Consider the following 19,089-nt stretch of genomic DNA (forward strand, 5'->3'; position numbering starts at 1 on the left):
AGGGATTGCATTGAATCTGTAGATTGCTTTGGGTAGTAGAGTCATTTTCACAATGTTGATTCTTCCAATCCAAGAACATGGTATATCTCTCCATCTATTTGTATCATCTTTAATTTCTTTCATCAGTGTCTTATAATTTTCTGCATACAGGTCTTTTGTCTCCTTAGGTAGGTTTATTCCTAGATATTTTATTCTTTTTGTTGCAATGGTAAACGGGAGTGTTTTCTTAATTTCACTTTCAGATTTTTCATCATTAGTGTATAGGAATGCCAGAGATTTCTGTGCATTAATTTTGTATCCTGCTACTTTACCAAATTCATTGATTAGCTCTAGTAGTTTTCTGGTAGCATCTTTAGGATTCTATGTAGAGTATCATGTCATCTGCAAACAGTGACAGCTTTACTTCTTCGTTTCCAATTTGGATTCCTTTTATTTCTTTTTCTTCTCTGATTCCTGTGGCTAAAACTTCCAAAACTATGTTGAATAATAGTGGTGAGAGTGGGCAGCCTTGTCTTGTTCCTGATCTTCGTGGAGATGGTTTCCTTTTTTTATGCATTTTCTCTGGCAGCCCTATGTGAGCGCCGGTGCTGGAAAGGTTGGGACTGTGGAGCCAGGAAACGGTGCATCTGGAGGGGCTGTAGCCGAGTCTGCTCCACCTTCCCCAAATTAGGTAAGACCAGGAGCCCTGCCTGATTCCCCAGCCAGCTGTGCCAGGGTTAGCCCTGCCTGGCCTTTCCAAAACTGTGCTGCTGATCAGAAATGGGACAGAAACCCATCAGTGTTCCTGGGGGCTCTTCCTCCACTCTTGCCCTTACAGGGGAAAAACAGGTGAGAGAGCCATGTGCCCAGCATGTCATTAATAAAGACCCCTTAAAAAGACCTTTAATCATTTCCCTTTTTTTTCCTACAAGTGATGCTCATTATATAAAAGTCAGAAACTACTGATGAGCCTATATATGTGTATATATGTATATACTATGATTATGGTATGATCATTATATATATGGTATGCTTATATAATCATAATATTTTGACGGTCTAGAAAATAATGAACACTTCCACAGCATTATACTTATTATCTGTATTTATATAAATATTAATAATATTTACTATTATTATATTTTTAACCCAAAAAAGCCATTCCATAAATACTTTTTTGTCACTTAAGTTTTGTTGGGAGCATCTTTCACTGTCAACACAATACATTTCATTTTACTTTATTTCACATATTTAATTATTACATTTAATAAATTTAATTAATTAATTAATTTAATTTACTGTATCCCACCACATAGAATATACTACATCACCTCAGTAAATCACCTTCTAGTGGACATTTCAGGTGGGATTTTGTTTTGTTATTTTGTTTATTGTTGCTATTCTAAGCAATACCTCAATGCTAGTTCTTCTCACTAGATTTTATGTACCTCCTTATTATGCCTGAATGAAGAAACTGAGGTTTCTTGGGTTTAAGTGACTGTGAATTGCTTGTGGTTATAAAACCAGTGAGTGGCTAAGTCAGGATTGATGCCGGCTCGGTGCTTGGCAGAGTGGGAGGTGCAGGGCAGGGCTCCGGAGCCTTCAAAGCCCACCTCTGCAGCTCACCAAAGTGGGGTTTAGGGCAAGTTACTTTACCTCGAGTTCCTCTGCTGCAACATGGGTCAACACCTATCGCAGAGGGTATGGTGAGGACTGAATGCGCTAATGTAGATCATGTATTTGGCCCTGACCCTAGCACATAATTTAAAAAAAAAATTAATGGTAGGGAAAAGACTGGAGTAACAGGAAATACTGTTAAGTAGGAGGCAACACCGCATGGGATTAGGACTTTATTTCAAAACGTTGCTCTGGGGACACTGGGGAAATGTATGTAATATTTTTAACCCCCAGTTTCCTCATCAAGGAAACCCAGAAAATATCTCCGTTACTATATTGTGTGAGGATTAAATGAAATATATGAATGTATATAGTACTGTCAGCCTTTTAAAAGAAAAAGGTAAGCAATTCAGCCAGCAAAATTGAGTTTATTCGAGAATAGCAGAGGAGTTGCAATTGGAGACAAGCAAAATGTGGCAAACCAAGGGCAAGTCTGGAGAACAAAGGAGAGCGTGCTTTTACAAGGACAGGAGGAAGTTGGGAGGGGTTGTTTCGTACAGAAGTTCATTGGAGGAAAGTGAGAGTCTGAAGTGGTGGTAGCTTCTCATTGGCTGTAGGCGAGGGCGGCTCCCGGTCGGCCGCCAGCAGGAAATCTTCCTCTTTCCTGCTGGAGGGCGCAAGCTGCCATGAGTGGTACCTGCGTGAGAGCCCTTCCTTCGTGGTTTCCTCGCTCCGATTTTGAGTTAGGTTTCCTTAACACGTTTTTCACAGTATAAACATCTGGAGAAGCAGATGTGCTCAGAAAACCAGTGACTCATTGTATGGGGCCGCCCTGTGGCAGAACTCATGGGAGCTGGGACAAGCAAATAGAATCTTAGCATCCACTCCTCCTCTGCCCTCTTTTCCTCCTAAACCTGGCTAATTGAATTCAGGTCACCCAGAAGAAAAAAATGAAATAAAAATCGGAAAAGAACAGATGAGACTCTTAGCTTGGGCACATAGTTTGTTGGCTATGATCAGCCTCTATTCTCCAATTATTTGTGTAAGAAACTCCACATTTCAAATGAGGAATCTATCCTGGAGAAGAAATAGATGCTACAGGAAGCCAGTGTTTGTGCACTGGCTCAGCTGGCAGAGTTGTTGCAGAGATTATTTGTTCTTTTCTTCCTTTAACGTCAAAGCTCTGGAAATCTTACGGGAGATGAACTCATTCACGGAACAGTCCCACCAGACCAGAGAATAAGTGCATGCAGGGGTTGTACCATCCTCAAGACAGGAACCAGGAGCTGGAAACCTGGGACCTGAACTCTCCTCCCATCAGGTCTGGGGACCTCTGACCAGAGCCCCAACCCAAGGTCTCCCAGCCAGACTCACTGGGGGCGAGCTGGTGTCCACATTAGCTTGGTTTCCCAAAGCCACAGGGATGTCAGTCTCACTGTTGATCAATGGTGTCAGTTTCCCTGCAGGCTGCTGGGATTTGACACTTCCTTCTCTTGCTCTCTGCTTCAGGGGCACACAGCAGGGTGGCCCCACTCCCTGTCCCCTAAAAAGGCTTTGGTTGCACATTCTCTTTAATTTGGCTCACTCTTTCAGGGCACCCTACCACCCCCCCCCACCCCCCAATCTTCCTAGCAACGTTTCTGCTCAATTCTCTGCACAGCTGGATAAGAAGAAAATTTGAGAGGTCCCTTAACAAGTTACACCCACAACTGTTCCCCAAATTTGCCCTCAAGCAGTGCCCCAGACCAAACCTTTGCTCCCTCAGGCTGAATTTTTTCCTGCCCAATATGGTTTCTTTATATGTAAGTTGGTGATAATTAAGGTCTTGATACTGATATGTGACTCTAAAAGCACAAGTAGCAAAATCAGTCAAGTCACGTAAAGAGAAGACATTCCTTTGAACCAAAAGGCCACTGGTTACAATGAGCACCTTGCAAGCACACCCTCAGCTTCACTGCCAAGGAAAGGACCAGGCTGTGCTTCAGCTGTGGTCAGGATGACAGAGGGACCTCATCCTGGATCTGGTGACTTAAATGGTTTCTTCACGTCACTCGGTTTCACAGCTTCAGTGACACAAGGTGGCTTTTGCTCAATGAGCCTTTGATCAGTTATTCCTCTGCCTTTCTAAGTATGTGGTACCTTCATCCCTCTAAAATCCCAAGGAAGGGAAGAGGAGGCAATAGAGTTAGCTACGTGGTGGACTTGAGCCACTGGAGACCCCTGGTGTTGGCTGCTGGTAGTGCATCTGGGATGGTGTCACAAACAGCAAGAGACCTCAGGAGGTACCAGGGTTTGGGAGGCTGAGAACCAGCACCATTTCTTTGGTGAGAGAGGCCCAAACTGGGAACCATGTAGGTAGAATGCCACCCTATACATCTAGGAGAGGAAAGCCATCTTTGTAGGTGCAGTGGTGGTCAGCATGGGAAAGGTTACACTGGTCTGCAACAGATGCCTGGGAGGTCAGGGATGAGCATAGTTCCTCAAGTGTTTGTTTGTTTGTTTTTAATTAATTAATTAATTTGGCTGCGCTGTGTCTTCGTTGTGGCACACGGGATCTTTAGTTGTGGCATGCGGATCTTTAGTTGCGGCTTGCAAACTCTTAGTTGGAAGCGCAGAGTCTTAACCACTGGACCACCAGGGAAGTCCTGTTCCTCAAGTGTTTATGGGTTCCTACCCTGAAGGCTGACCATTAACCTCCCCCGCCCCCCAAAAAAGTCATTGTGCCTCCCAAAAGACACTTTGGACCCTCAGGCATATGAGGCCCCAGCAGAACCAATCCAAGAAGCCACGAGGGCATACGTGTCTGTTGGGGAATCACAGAGAAGGTATTGATTCAATATGGACTTTGGGGCCAGGTCCTCCCGGGTTCCAACCCCAGAACCACCACTCACAAGCCCGGACTGTGGGCGAGTCATTTATGTTCTCTGAGCTCCTATTTCCTCATGTCTTAAATGGGAATGATACATATCTCAACAACTCTTTCTTGTGTGTGCAACTGTCACACACAGGAATTGCTCTGTGAGTATGAAAATCCTTCTTCCGTTTTCCTGCTGATCAACAGCTTTGGCCAAAAAGCTGAAGCTTATTTCTCTGAATTTTCTTTATTTTCTTAATATATGTTTCTTTGTTTGTTAAAGTTACACATTTCTTGCCTAAATTAAAATGTCATAGACTAAACAAAAAGGGCTAAATCTGCCTACAGTTCTATCCCCTTTGAATAATCACCATTAATTGTTGGGTAAACATTATTTCAATGTCCTCTATGAATATGCTAATATATACTTATGTTTATAATATGTCCTGTTTCATTCTCCATTACACTGTGTGATATATACCATGTATAAGTGGGTCCATTGCCTAATCTCCGCCATGTGTATGGTAGCTTCCAGATACCCACACCTAAGGCTTCTTTGTGTTCACTGAGGCTTTTATTCGTTTTCTTTTTTTCTTAATTTTTTATTTTATATTGGAGTATAGGTGATTAACAATGTTGTGTTAGTTTCAGATGTACAGCAAAGTGATTCAGTTATACATATACATGTATCTATTCTTTTTCACATTCTTTTCCCATTTAGGTTTTTACATAATATTGAGCAGAGTTCCCTGTGCTATACAGTAGGTCCTTGTTGGTTATCCTTTTTAAATATAGCAGTGTGCACATGTCAATCCCAAATTCCCTAACTATCCCTTCCCTCCACCCTTCCCCCACTGGTAACCATAAGTTCATTCTCTAAGTCTGTGAGTCCATTTCTGTTTTGTAAATACGTTTATTTGTATCATTTCTTTTTAGATTCCACATAAAAGCAATATCATACGATATTTGTCTTTCTCTGTCTGACTTACTTCACTCAGTATGACAACCTCTAGGTCCATCCATGTTGCTGCAAATGGCATTTCATTGTTTTTAATGGCTGAGTAATATTCCATTGTATATATGTGCCACATCTTCTTTATCCATTCCTCTGTCGATGGACGTTTAGGTTGCTTCCATGTCTTGGCTATTATAAACAGTGCTGCAATGAACATTGGGGAACATGTATCATTTCGGACCATGTTTTTCTCCCGATATATGCCCAGGAGTGGGATTGCAGGATCATATGGTAGCTCTATTTTTAGTTTTCTGAGGAACCTCCACAATGTTCTCCACAGCAGCTGTACCAATTTACATTTCCACCAACCCACTGAGCCTTTTCTGATGTTAGGAACCTGTGTGGATCACTGCCAAGGAAACTGGGACTGTGGGGCTGGAGAACAATGTATCAAGAAGGGATGTAATCGAGTCTGCTCTTCAGTCCAGGACCAAGGTAAAAGCACACAGCCCTGCCCAGGTCCCCAAACCCCGCACAACACAGAGAGACTGTGTGCTTAGCTCTGCCCAGACTTCCCTTCCGTAGATGGTTAATTTCCAGGGTCTCTGCTTTCAGGCTTGTCCTTCCAGAGGGAAAAGCATGTCACAGACCTGTGTGTCCTGACTTTTTGAGCACAGAAACTTCTTTTATTTTGTTATACAACTAATAATGTTCATTATTAAAAAACCTCAGAAATACTACTAATTAAAAAGATAAATTATCCACGATCCCATTACCCAGATAACCACGTTAACCTTTAAAATAAAAGCTTCCATGTTTCATACACACACAGATATATTTTTTCAGATTTAACAAGGAATAAATGTTTATTTTGTGGTTACTGCATGTCTGGAACTGTGCTGAGTGCTGGGAGATAGTTAAGGAGAAGTCTTTGTCCTTAAAGATCTCATAGTAACAGAGATATAAACAAACAAACAAAAATCCAGGATATATGATTTTTACAAATATGGTGTTGTAGCCCATCCCTAATCAAGAAACACCATTCTATCACACATTTTAAAAAGCTTCATTGTTTTCCAGTATGTGGATATGCCTTCTTTCCATGCCTTCTTCTACTGTTATAGAATTAGATAATCTATCATTTTGAGTTACTTTTTAATAACAAGGACAAGATAAATGTCCTTGAGCTAAATCATATTTCTTAGGATAAATTCCTAAAAGTAGAATGGCCAAATTACATTTGAAAGCTTTTGATATAGATTGCTATATTGCCTCATGAAGACACCTTTCAACACCCAAAAAGCTATAGCCTCACTCCACGTATTTGTAATTTAACAGACAAACATCTACTCGCATTGTGTATGTATATATGTGTGTTATTGATGTGTTTGTACTTATATTTGTAAAAGCAAAGAGAAGATTCCAGAAGGAGCTACAGGAAATAGTAGATATCTCCTGGGAAATGGACTGGTTGGGTTGAGGGAAAGAGAAACTTCCTTTTTACTTAATATAGTTGAGTATTTTTTGTTTTAAAAATAAAAACGTACTACTTTTATGATAGTGCAAAATAGGTAGATAGCTTGTCTATATTTTTTGAATTGGATAAAAGTTTAAACAAACAAACCTTCTCACAGCCCTCCCCTGTTATCCTGTCAGGCTTAACAGTTTTCGGCTGAATTTTTTCTACCAGTAGGTATCTGTGTGGAGGAATGCCAAGGATCCTGGGACTGTGCTCTAGGGAGTTGGTGTGTCAAGAGAGGATGTGGCCATGTCTGCGTACCCTTCAGAAAGCTACGTAAGTGCTGCAAGCCCAGCCGTCCACGTCCTGACTAACTGAATGCTTAGCCCTGCCAGGATAATGGCTCTCAGGCCAGCTGCACAGAGAGAGAGGAGGCGGCTATACTGGGGCCACTACTAACCTCTGGGAGAATTAGAAAAGAATAGAATTCTCCCAAGTCTAGAAGACCATGAAGACAGATTAATAATATCTTGCTTTACAAGTATTTGTAAACTTGAAAAAGCTGGAAATACTCTTAAAACAAAAATGAAATAACGTTAAGGTACCAAATTATTCTTCAACAAGGGCTGGAAAGAACACGGTTATGAACACGTTAGCTGATATCTCACACCCAAACACACGTCCACACCAGTGTGAAACACACAGGTCCATTCATTCAGTCCACCAGTATGTACGCCTGCCCAGGCGGATTCTTGCCAGCCATGGCTGGCTGGTACTCTTTCCCCACAGAACCTTCAACTCCCTTACTTTCTTGACTGAAAGCCTAGGATTGATCTTTGCTGCTGTAAGTTTGGTGGGTGCATCAAAGTGGCCTGGGAGGGACTTCCCTGGCGGTCCAGTGGTTAAGACTGCAAGCTTCCAATGCAGGGGGCCCGGGTTCGATCCCTGGTTGGAGAACTAAGATCCCACTTGCTGCGTGGCACAGCCAAAAAACAAACAAACAAACAAAAACCAAAGCGGTCTGGGAACTAGGGAGACTGTAGAGTTAAGACTGGGTGTATCATCCAAGGAACAGCTTGCTAACACATCTCTACATTGTCTCAGGATCAAGGACCACACTTAGATGTTTTGGGGTTGGGGGTTGGGGACGGAGGAGTATGTAAGGAAATCCCACAGATGAAGGAGATCTCTGCCCAACATGGAATAGACAATTGTCAACCACCATTTCACTTGATTCACAAGAGTGATATCCAGCCTGCATTTTCCATGTTAGTTAGTCTACCCTAACTCAATAGGGTAGACTGTTTTGGGGGGTGATATACAGCAGGGGTTCTCCCATATCAACACACATAAGAATGACCTTGTGAGGGGTACTTCCTTGGTGGTCCAGTGGTTGAGAATCCATCTTGCAATGCAGGGGACACCGGTTCGATCCCTGGTCGGAGAACTAAGATCCCACATGTCACGGGGCACCTAAGCCTGCCCGCCACAACTACTAAGCCCGCACACCACAGCTAGAGAGAAGCCCACGCACCGCAACGAACGATCCCGTGTGCCGCAACTAAGACCCAATGCAGCCAAAAATAAATAAATAATAAATAATTTTTTTTTTAAATGAATGACCGGGGGGAAGGCTTGTTAAATCCAGATTGCTGTGCCCCAGCCCTAGAGTTTCTGTTTCAATAGGTCTGGGGTGGGGCCCAAAAATCTGAATTTCTAACAAGCTCCCAGGGGATGCTGATTCTGCTGGGTCAGGGGACCCATTTTGAGTAGCACTAGATACTGGATTGGGGATCTTAGTTCCCTGACCAGGGATGGAACCCGGGTCACAGCAGTGAAAGCGCCAAGTCCTAACCACTGGACCAGCAGGGAACTCCCTTTAAAGAAAACAAAAACAAAAAACTTGAAACCTGGTCTTTTGTCTTTTATCTAATATTTCTTTCCAAATGCAGTCATCAGAGCCCTATACTAGAAGTAAGGCTGGTGGTGGTATTAGTACCCAGTCTGATTTTCACACTGTGGGACTCAGTGTTCATTGGCACCTGAAGGCGCATAGAATTGGTGAGAAGTTGGCTCTGTTTGTGATCTGGGATTTAATTATCTAGTTTCAGCTGGAACAAAAAGAAGGGGGTTAAAGGCAAGGCTCTCTCCTCTTCTCCCAAGATGCTGCAGCTGCTGGTCATCAGTGTGTTTTCCCATACACAAAACAGTACTGTGTGCCACTAAGGTTTAGAAGGGGGAAAGATTGGGGGCATCAAGAAGGGAAGAGGCTAAAGGTCCATCAGGGATTGAGACACTTCAGCTCGCTCTCTCTCAGCACTGGGTCCCACTCCCTTCTACAGAGCCAGCCTGGGTTCTGGCAAGACTGTTTTGTTTTTCAGGTGAACAGAGACCTGGAACTTGTCCACCACTGCCAAAAGGATCGTTTGGACCTTGTGTTGAAATGTGCAAAGGGGATGAGTTCTGTCCCCCGGGACAAAAATGCTGCAGCAATGGTTGTGGACATGTTTGCACCGCTGTTCAAGCCGTGAGTATAAGACAGAGAGCTGCTTACGGGGAGGATGAGTCCCTGCTGGCCTTTGCCAGCCCAGAAGGGACCCCAGCTGCCCCTCTGCTCACTGAAGTCTGGGTGACTTGTGGAGAAAGCTGGTTGGTAGGAAAGAGCAGGAATTTCTGGAAAGTGACATAATTACCTTTGTATTTTAGGAGGACGACTACATTGTCTTTTCGGATGATAATTGAACCTTGGCCTCCTTCAGTAACTGTTCCCAAACGTCGTCTTTATTCTAAGAGCTGTGCTTTCTTACTGACCCCAGGATCACAGGATGTGGATCTAAAATAACTTGGTTTAAGTGCTGAATTCTGGCAATTGTTTGAGGAATCATGGGGTGACTGCTTTCAAAATTATCTTTCTTGTTAATAAAATGATTTCTGTAGCATTTTGAAACCTGAGTCATTATTTCTATGTAAGATTTCTAGTTCACTTACATTAGTACCTCTACCTCCAACAAGTATTTAACCCCAATCTATGGACCCTCTCTCTTTTTCATCATCCGTCACCATTCATGTCCTCTGTCTCTTCCTCATCCTTTTCCCTGGGACCAGCCCAGGCACTCAACACTGCCTGGAAATCTAACCACACTTCCCCCAGAAAATTCACTCTCCCAACAACCAAGATTTCCACTTATCTTTCTTCAACTCCCCATCTCATCTACCTCTCACTCCAACTTCCACCATTCAGGTCTCACCGTCTATCTCATCTATCCTTCATTAGGAAAAGAACTGCAAGTTTGCAAAAATGTCCTCCTCTTCTATCCCCATATATGTGTATCCATTTACTCTGCTTTATCCCCAGTAATAATGGAAAAAAAATGCTTCCTACTCCAATTTAAGTCCAACCCCTCCACTAACATTCTTCTTTTCTAATGAAAGACTTCTCTAATTATTATCTCCAGTACCGTAGACGTCTCCCTTACTACTGGATCCTCCCCTTGTCACACACCTATGCCTTGACTCCATATTTCAATCCAGCTACCATCCACTCCACAGCTGAAACTCCAGATATCATTGTCTATATTTGCTTCTCTACTTCCTCATCACTGTTTCCATCCCCTATTCTCTCCTCAAAGGGCCCGTTTCCCTCTTCCCTGTGATTGGCTCCAACCCCCATCTCACCTCACTCCAGGACTCCAACCAAGCTTCCTGTGGTCTACCACACACACTGAAACTTGGATAATGCCACTCACGTAGTCTGAACATCACCTACTACTGGGACCCTCTGAGCAGGGCACAAGGAATGGAGAGCTAGCATGCCCCCAAAATGAGTCATCTCAGGACTTAGTAAAGTAGCAGAGAGCCCTATTGGGTCCCCAGTCTGGAGGATGATGCCCAAAGGAGTGGCAACTAGATTGTGGTTCTTTTCTTGGTACCAAATGCTCCATAGAGGTTGTAAAGAATAACCTCTTACTTTTAGGAGTTTAAAACCCAACCGAGAGTAAGGAAACATTTAAAGGAGAAGGAAAATATTTTATTTGATATATTTTTCAGTTTTAGATATTTCCCCTACATTATTTCCTTATCCTTACAACAGTCCTATGAGTTGAATATGCTGAGCCTCTAACTCTTGATGAAGAAACATAGAGAGATTAATTGTCAAGGTCATATGGCCAGGATGTAGTAGAACCTGCATTTAAATCCAGATTTTAGTGGCTCCAAAACTCTCTCTGTTTCTTATACTATACTACCTCCAAAAATAAAAATGCAGGATGCATATTTATCTGCAAATTTAATTCCAACCAACCACTTTGAAAGCTGTTGTACTCACCACCCTCCCACAGTGGGAAGCACTCATAGTGCTGGGGTCTTAGGAATTGACACTGCAGGGTTTCCTAACACTTGGTTAGTGACTTGTTACAGGATCTGTGTTAACATTTGGGCGACCAAGCACTTGAAAGACCTGGATCAATTACACAGTCTCTGTGCCAAGCTAATTAGTCCCTAAAAGAGAGGCTATGGGTGCTGGGTCCTCCTGAAATTTTGAGAGATAAAGAGGGAACCTCTAAGGTTGGGTTGTGAGAATAGCACCATCTCACCTGACCATGCATTGCAATGTCCCTGGAGTCGAAAGTCTACATGATATGCCTGGGGAAGCAGTGCTTTCTGGCTGGTACATTTGGATCTGTGCAATGGAAAGTCACTGGTGGCCCAAAAATCTGTACTTATTTCCAGCTGGTCCAACTCCAAAATATTTGTCTACATTACCCTTTTTCTCGTCTTCACTGAACTTCACTTTCTCAATATCATGCTGAAATCCCAGGGCTCACAAATATTCCCTCTCCTATGCCAATAAAATGCACAATAGGGTCACCCCAAAGTCCTTGAGCCTCACAGCCTATAAGGAAGGAATGAAATCACATCTGAATTATAGCATAGGCTGGCACTTCTTAAATGCAATAAGAATGTAGTATTCCATAACGGCTGCACTATCACCACTATTCAGGAAAAATAATAGTGACTTTAAGAAATTGGAATTTCCCCCCAAAAATAGCCCTTCTCTTTAGCAGTGGAGTGTGTGTGTGTGTGTGTGTGTGTCGGATGGTTGGGGGGAGGTGCGGGGGCTGGTTAGGGGCAAGAGATTAAATGGATTTGTCAAGAGTTTTGTGACTAGGGAAGTTACTTGGTGGCCTAGTGGTTAGGAGTTGGTGCTTTCACTGCAGAGGCCCAGGTTTGATCCCTGGTCAGGGAACCATCCCACATGCCACGTGGCCAAAATACAAAAAAAAAAAAAAGAGAGAGAGTGATGTGACTAATTAGAATTCACATTGTATTAATTAGCTGCTGCAACAAATAAATCCCAAAATATTACTGGCTTAACTCAGTTATGGTTTATTCCTCCCTGGTGTGAAATCCAAAATGGGTATTCTTGAACAGCAGGCGGATTTCCTCCAAGTGGTAATTTGGTAAGCAGGCTCCTTCCATATTGTGGTTTCATCAACCTCAACATTTGGCTTCCAGGATCACTTGCCTAAGTGCTTCGGGCTAACAATAGGAAGAAGAGGATGGATGGCATGGGTTTGGGGTGGGGAGGGGAGTTAAGGGCTTTGTCCCAGAAGTGGGGCACATCACTTCTGCTCACATTGCCTGGAATTCAGTCACATGGCCATGGCCAACTGCAAGGAAAGCTGGGAGCTGTAATCTACTGTGTTCTTAGGAAGAAGAAATGAGTTTGGTAAAGTCATCTACCCAGTAAGTCTGACGCTCATGGGTTGAGTAGGTCTATCCTAATGGTCAAATAGAGCCATCCTTGTAAAATAAATGTTCTTCCAAACAGTTTTACAAAAGGAAAATTGAAAACTTATACAAAAAGCTGGATCCACATTTCTGAGAACCTGTAATAAAAGGAGGCCTGAGGATTCTGTACAAGGTAGAAAGAAGGAAAAAAGCTATGATACTCAGATATGGGGTTTTCCTTCCATCTGAACATGGCAGGAGGCTTATTTACCCAAGGGAATTTCTACTTGTTAGCAGTTCAAGTAGTGTGACCCAGTGAGGAATTCTAGAGAGTTCCATGGAGGCTGGGGGGAGAAGACGAGAGGGTACCAGTGCCCATTCTTAGATCAAGCCTTGAGCCCTGTAGTATTAATATTTGGGTCTAGAATATAGTGAGTGGGAATGTGTAAGGAAAAGGCATAAACAGTGTTGGGTGGACGAGAGAACTTAGGATTTGGAGTCAGAAAGACAGGTAATTAAGAAGCTGTGTGAACCTGGGGAAGTTATTATCTCCCCATGTATGAAATAGAGATAACCCCTGAGAGTATTTTTGATCTTTAAAAGGAGTGGAGATAATGTGTGTGTGTGTGTGTGTGTGTGTGTGTGTGTGTGTGTGTGTATAAATAATTATATATATATTTATACATATAATTATATATATATATTATTCAATATACAATATAATTATATATGTATTATTCAAAATACATATATGTGTATTAGTATATGTGTGTGTTTATAAGACCTGGCACATAGAAGTGCCCAATAAATACCAGGTCCCTTTGTTTCTACCTCCTTTCTCTGTCACTCAAAGTGGCCTCCATTCTTTAGTAGTTTTGAATATTAGGTGGAACAAGCTATTTCTTTTGGCTCAGAGAGCTTATTTGAAAGTACAACATTACTCAATGCTAACCTCAGGTCTATATCATCCAGAAAGGTCAGCTGCCTATCAGGGGTTATGTTTGCAATTACCTGTGTCTTGATCCAGGTTCCACATGCTGCAGAGCTCAGAGGGGAAGAGTATAACTCACAGCGCATCTCTGCCCATCTGCATTGTCATCAAAGGCCACTCCACTCAGCAGCATGATGTTCGTGCGAGGGTGGGGTGTGCGGAGAGGGGGGTCCGTCCTCCTCCCCATCGTCAACACAGAGCTGCAGGGGCTGCCCTCAGAACTCGCAAGGTGGGCTTCCCTGGTGGCGCAGTGGTTAAGAATGCGCCTGCCAATGCAGGGGACACGGGTTCGAGCCCTGGTCCGGGAAGATCCCACATGCCGCGGAGCAGCTAAGCCCGTGTGCCACAACTACTGAGCCTGCGCTCTAGAGCCTGTGAGCCACAACTACTGAGCCCGCATGCCACAACTACTGAAGCCTGCGTGCCTAGAGCCCGTGCTCTGCAACAAGAGAAGCCACCGCAATGAGAAGGCCACGCACCGCAGCGAAGAGTAGCCCTCACTCTCTGCTAGTAGAGAAAGCCCGAGCACAGCAACAAAGACCTAATGCAGCCAAAAATAAACAAAATAAATAAATTTAGTTTTAAAAAAAAGCTCATTCATCTGTGCCACAGAGAAGAATCAAAATTATTTTCTAAAAAAAAAAAAAATATTATTTTCTAAGAATTTGGACCGTACCTGATAGTAACGTGTTCTAGAGAAGAGCACTACTTTTGGAGTCTGAGCTTGGCTCTACCTTTGTCATTTGGGGTACGTTACTAAATCTCTCTGTGACTTAGTTTTCTCATCTGTAAAATGGCAATAATCCTGTCTGTATTGGAAACGATGTTGTGTGTCTTCCTAATTACAATTGCTCCCTGAATACCCCCACAACACACACACACGCACACACACATACACCCTTACACAAACACACACACAGAGCCCTCAGCAGCTTTGTTTGTATTGTCAGTTTTGGGGGCGGGGGTGACATCTGACTCAAACCAGGCCAAGAAAATTCTCTCCTCTGGCATTTTAAATTTGGGATTGGGAAAATCTGGTACTTTCTGGACGATCTTGAACTTGAGGGCTCAGGGGAGGTAACATTCCCCCTACCATATGGTTTGAAAAACAGAGGAAGACAGTCAGCAGAGAAAGAAAGATGAAGTAGATGTGAAAGTGAAGCAGAGGGCTTCCCTGGTGGTTCAGTGATTGAGAATCCGCCTGCCAATGCAGGGGACACGGGTTCGAGCCCTGGTCCGGGAAGATTCCGCATGCCGCGAACAAGTAAGCCTGTGCGCCACAACTATTGAGCCTGCGCTCTAGAGCCCGCGAGCCACAACTACTGAAGCCCGCGCGCCTAGAGCCCGTGCTCCACAACAACAGAAGCCACCACAATGAGAAATCCATGCACCGCAATGAAGAGTAGCCCCCGCTCGCCACAACTAGAGAAAGCCCGCGTGCAGCAACGAAGACCCAACGCAGCCAAAAATAAATTTAGTTAATTTAAATAAATAATAATTTTTTTTAAAAAGAAAGTGAAGCAGAAATGACACCCTTGCATTTTCATACTAAATTCCCTCTTTTAGCAGTCAGACTCCTAACCAACAGACCACCTCACAGCCTTGTTAGGATTAAATGTGAGGAGGTCAGTAAAGAACCTAGCCTGGAGTAAAGCCAGTGCTCACTAAATGGCATTTGGGAGTTGTTATGCCCTTCACTCACATCTGGGGTGGGCTTCAATTCAGATTACCGGTCTTGTTGAGATTTTTTTTGTCACAAGACAAAATTTTCTTTAGGCTTTATGAAACTAGAAGGCTTAAATGTCTGTTTAGCTGGCAGCACCAAATAACTGCATGCCAAGGTAAATCCAGGGAAGACGGGGGCCTCATTACCAAGGCTCTAAAGGCCCCACTCAGCTTTGAGTAACCAAAAGGACAAACTAAGGGAACCAGCTTAGGGAACCAGCAAAACAGAGTACCCAAAATCAAATCAGAAAAGAGGACATCTAAAAGGAAATGAATTTAATTTCAACATACCTTTGAGTTTTGTGCAATTTAAACTTTTTTTTAGCATTTTAAAAAATTTGGAATTATATGTGGATTGATAGTCTCGTCAGCGTTCAGCATCTCTAAAAGTTTCTTTCTGGCTCTTACCCTGTTACAGAAATTAGACACCAACCAATCTCAGCTTTGGGATAGGCAGGATTGAGTTAAGGTAGTTTGCAAAATTGCATAATGAATAACCCATAAATGTACTCCCTAACCCACCTAGGGGTATTAGCAATTTGTGAGGTCAGTTGTTTGCCCAAAGGACCTCTAACTGGTGCATTTCAGGAACTGTGACAAATGGAGCACAACAGGGCAGCTCTCTCTTCCTGTAGCCCCAGAATTAGGAACCAGGGCCCCTGGTGAAACGTCAAGTACTGCGCTTTGTAAAGAGAAATCAACCATCTCCCCAGGGCCTTATTAAGAGATTACAAACTGATCCTGCCATTACCAACCAGCCCAGTCGTCCTCATCTCACATTAAGACAGACATCGTATGAGACACAGTTTTGATGGCCAGAATTCATACATGCCTCCCCCCGATCCCCGCTGCTACTGGGGAGGGAAGAGGGCCTATCCCTCCAGAAAACCAAGGGGAGAGTGTGTTTCAGAGAATCACTCCTCTAGTGCAGGAGTGTGTACAAGAAGCGGGGAAATGAAATTCACTCCCTAGCTGGTTGGTTACTGCAGTCCCACCCCACCCCCACCCCGGTGCTTCATGATGGGAGACATTCTGGAAGAGTTTAACACGTATATCGGGAACTTGGGTCCTCAGAAATGAAGGGGGACAAGGAGAGGTGGAACTCCATCCCAAGACAATTACATGTATCATATGGGCAAAGGCCACCACGTCTGCCTGGTGCCCAGGAGGAGAAAGAATCAGACCAAGCCAGAAGGAGACTAGAGTCGCCTCCTTACCACCAGCAGGTGACCTAAGAGCACCCTTGCTGGCTGTCCTACTCCCTCTCCCTGCCCTCTAGACCAGAGGTGCCAGGGCCCAGAGCAAGGAGGGGTGAAGTGAAAGAACAGGCTGTGCCTTCACCAGCTAGCACCCAGTTCCTACGCTGTAATCATTGTAAGGACGTATTTCTCATGCCCAACATGTGCCTGGCCCAGAAAAGACATCTGATACTTGTGTTGAAAAAGGAATGAGTGAATGAAAGTGTCCCAATTCACCTTCTTTCTCAGTCACTCACTGCTTTCCTGGTTTAGGAGTCATATTTGTCAGTCAGAGGAAGGGGTGTTCCCTTGGCTCAGAGACTTGCTTAGGTAACAATGTGGCATAACCCAAGGTATACAAGGTGTGTGCTCTCCGGACATGTCAGCTTCTGGGCAGGGCTTAGGCTCCCACAGACTCTAGCCCCACCCTTGGCCTTTCATCCCAGCTCAGGGGGCAGAAGAGGATAAATTTCAGCTGTTCTCAAGCCCTGCCGCGTCTTTACCAAAGACCTCCGACAGCAGCATGAAGTTGGGAGGCTTCCTCCTCCTTGTGACCCTAGTCGTCCTCAGCTCAGAGGTACAGGAGCTTCAGGCTGCCATAAGACCCTATAAACTTCTGGGTAAGTCCATGCAGAAGGTAGCCCCGTCCTTTTTTGTATGAGGGAGCCAGAAAGTAAGCCATCGGGGACCAGTAGGTGCAGGGACAGGAGGGGAAGAAAGGAGAGACGGGAAGATATTCCTGTCAAGGAGCCATTGCAGGGACCCACCTTGACTGTAGAATCTCTCTGCTTCTGCTTTTACTTTCTCCCCTCCTTTCCCCGGGTCACCCCTCCATCTAGACTCTCCAAAAGGGGAGGCTTCTGCCCCCTCATCAGCCACCCTCCATCTCCCCAGCCTCTCTCTCTCCACCAGTTTCTTTGTCTCTTGCTGTAAATAAATTGGATCGCCTAGAGAAAATATTTTCTTAAATATGTGAACCATGAATCATCCCAATCTCTTCTTTTCCTTTTACCACAAACATTCTCAAAGGGGTAACCTTCATTCTCCCCTTTCTTCCCCATAACTCATTCCTTAATCCCTTGAAGACTGACTGTAGTCTCCATTGCTGTCCCCATCACTCTCCCAGATCGTCTTGACAAATCACTTGACTCTCTTCGGTAGCCAGAGTCTTTAACCTCTGCAGCATCTGACATTGTTTGTCACTCCATCAATCCTCCAACTTTCTTCTCTCTTAGATTATCATCACTATCTTCTTCTCCCTAAATGTTATTGGATTCAACTCTAACTCGTCTCTTCTTTGTTCTCCTTCCGCTACATTAAATTGGTTCCCAAATACCATTCATTCTTTGAAATTGTTTCTTACACATGTTCCTTCCTTTCCAACCCCCATTGCCACACTGTATTTCCAGTCCTGATTACTCCATGCTTGGGTCAGTGCAATCGCTTCCTGACAGCTCTCCCTGCCCCTCTCTTCCCTCTGAAGTTTGCTTGCTTGTGGAATCCTGGTCTATTCTATGCTCTCACACCAGATAATCTTCATGAGTAAATGACCATCACATCCCTCTCTTGACCTACCAAATGAAATCTCAACTCTTCAGGTCCTCAAGATCTGCCCTCTGTAACTTTGTCCCCTGCTTACCTTTCTGCCTTGACTTCCAAATGCTCCCTAATACTTATCCAGCCTTCCATTTGCTATTCTTCCTGTATTTCAGGGTTAAGAGTGAGGAGATGAGTCATATAGGGTACAAAATTTAAGGAGGTGCTCGCTCCCAGGATTGCACAAGTGCCTCCTTAAATTTTGTGCCCTGGGTGCCTCACGCACCTCTCCCTAGTCCCACCCTGTTGCATTTTCCCCTTGTGAACTTTTGCTAGTAATTCTTTTCTCTTCTCTACCATCCATCTCAATTCTGCCCTTAAAAGATTTCCATACTTCAAGACTCACCTTTCCTGATTAATTAGAAGTAATGTCCTCTCTTTTCTGAGCTCCTTTAGTCCTTTGGATAAACCTCTCTCAGGGCACATGTCACATACTGCTTTGCTTTTAGTACTTTAAACATAAATCCTATCTCCATTGTTAGACTCTACGCTGCTTGAAGGTAATAACCCGATCTTACATCTTCGTACTTCCTGAATAACTTACCTCTGTGCTTTGTACATAGTAAGAAATCAACAGATGTCAATGAGTGACCAAACTGCTGTGAGTGGAGACAAGAAGTCTCCCAATTCTCTTACCATAAACCAACAACGGCTAATAAAAGCATGGAGGGATGGTGTTGATCTTCTCTGAGGTCTGCAGGCATATTGTAGACATCCCACCAGGCCCCCGTCTTACATCCTCAGACATTGCTAATCAATCATAGCACTCTTTCTCTTTGAGCCTGGACATGGTGTCCCAGCTCTTGTCAACCCAGCATCAGAATAGCCACCTCTATTGATTGGAGTTGACACTGGAGAGTGAACTTCATCCACCTCTGCTGGATCCAAGGGCTTCTTTTTTACATATGAGAAAACAAAGGCCCAGAGAAGTTCAGAGACAGAATC

General features: G+C 43.8%; 1 protein-coding gene across 3 annotated transcripts in view; it reads left to right on the forward strand.

Moving 5' to 3' along the window:
* LOC133080959 (C-C motif chemokine 4) overlaps nt 1-9,808 on the forward strand; it is a 174,085-nt gene extending 164,277 nt beyond the window's left edge. Inside the window, exons 7-10 of one of the 3 annotated variants that reach the window (XM_061177148.1) lie at nt 5,799-5,900; nt 7,096-7,200; nt 9,246-9,391; nt 9,571-9,808. In XM_061177148.1, the coding sequence (XP_061033131.1) occupies nt 5,799-5,900; nt 7,096-7,200; nt 9,246-9,391; nt 9,571-9,606 (389 nt within the window). In that variant the 3' untranslated portion in view covers nt 9,607-9,808. The remainder of the gene's footprint in view (nt 1-5,798; nt 5,901-7,095; nt 7,201-9,245; nt 9,392-9,570) is intronic. The other 2 variants (XM_061177150.1, XM_061177149.1) reach the window with 2 other exon arrangements.
* The last annotated feature ends 9,281 nt before the right edge of the window (nt 9,809-19,089 follow it).

The sequence above is a fragment of the Eubalaena glacialis genome, chromosome 19, assembly GCF_028564815.1.
Source record: "Eubalaena glacialis isolate mEubGla1 chromosome 19, mEubGla1.1.hap2.+ XY, whole genome shotgun sequence".
NCBI lineage: Eukaryota > Metazoa > Chordata > Mammalia > Artiodactyla > Balaenidae > Eubalaena > Eubalaena glacialis.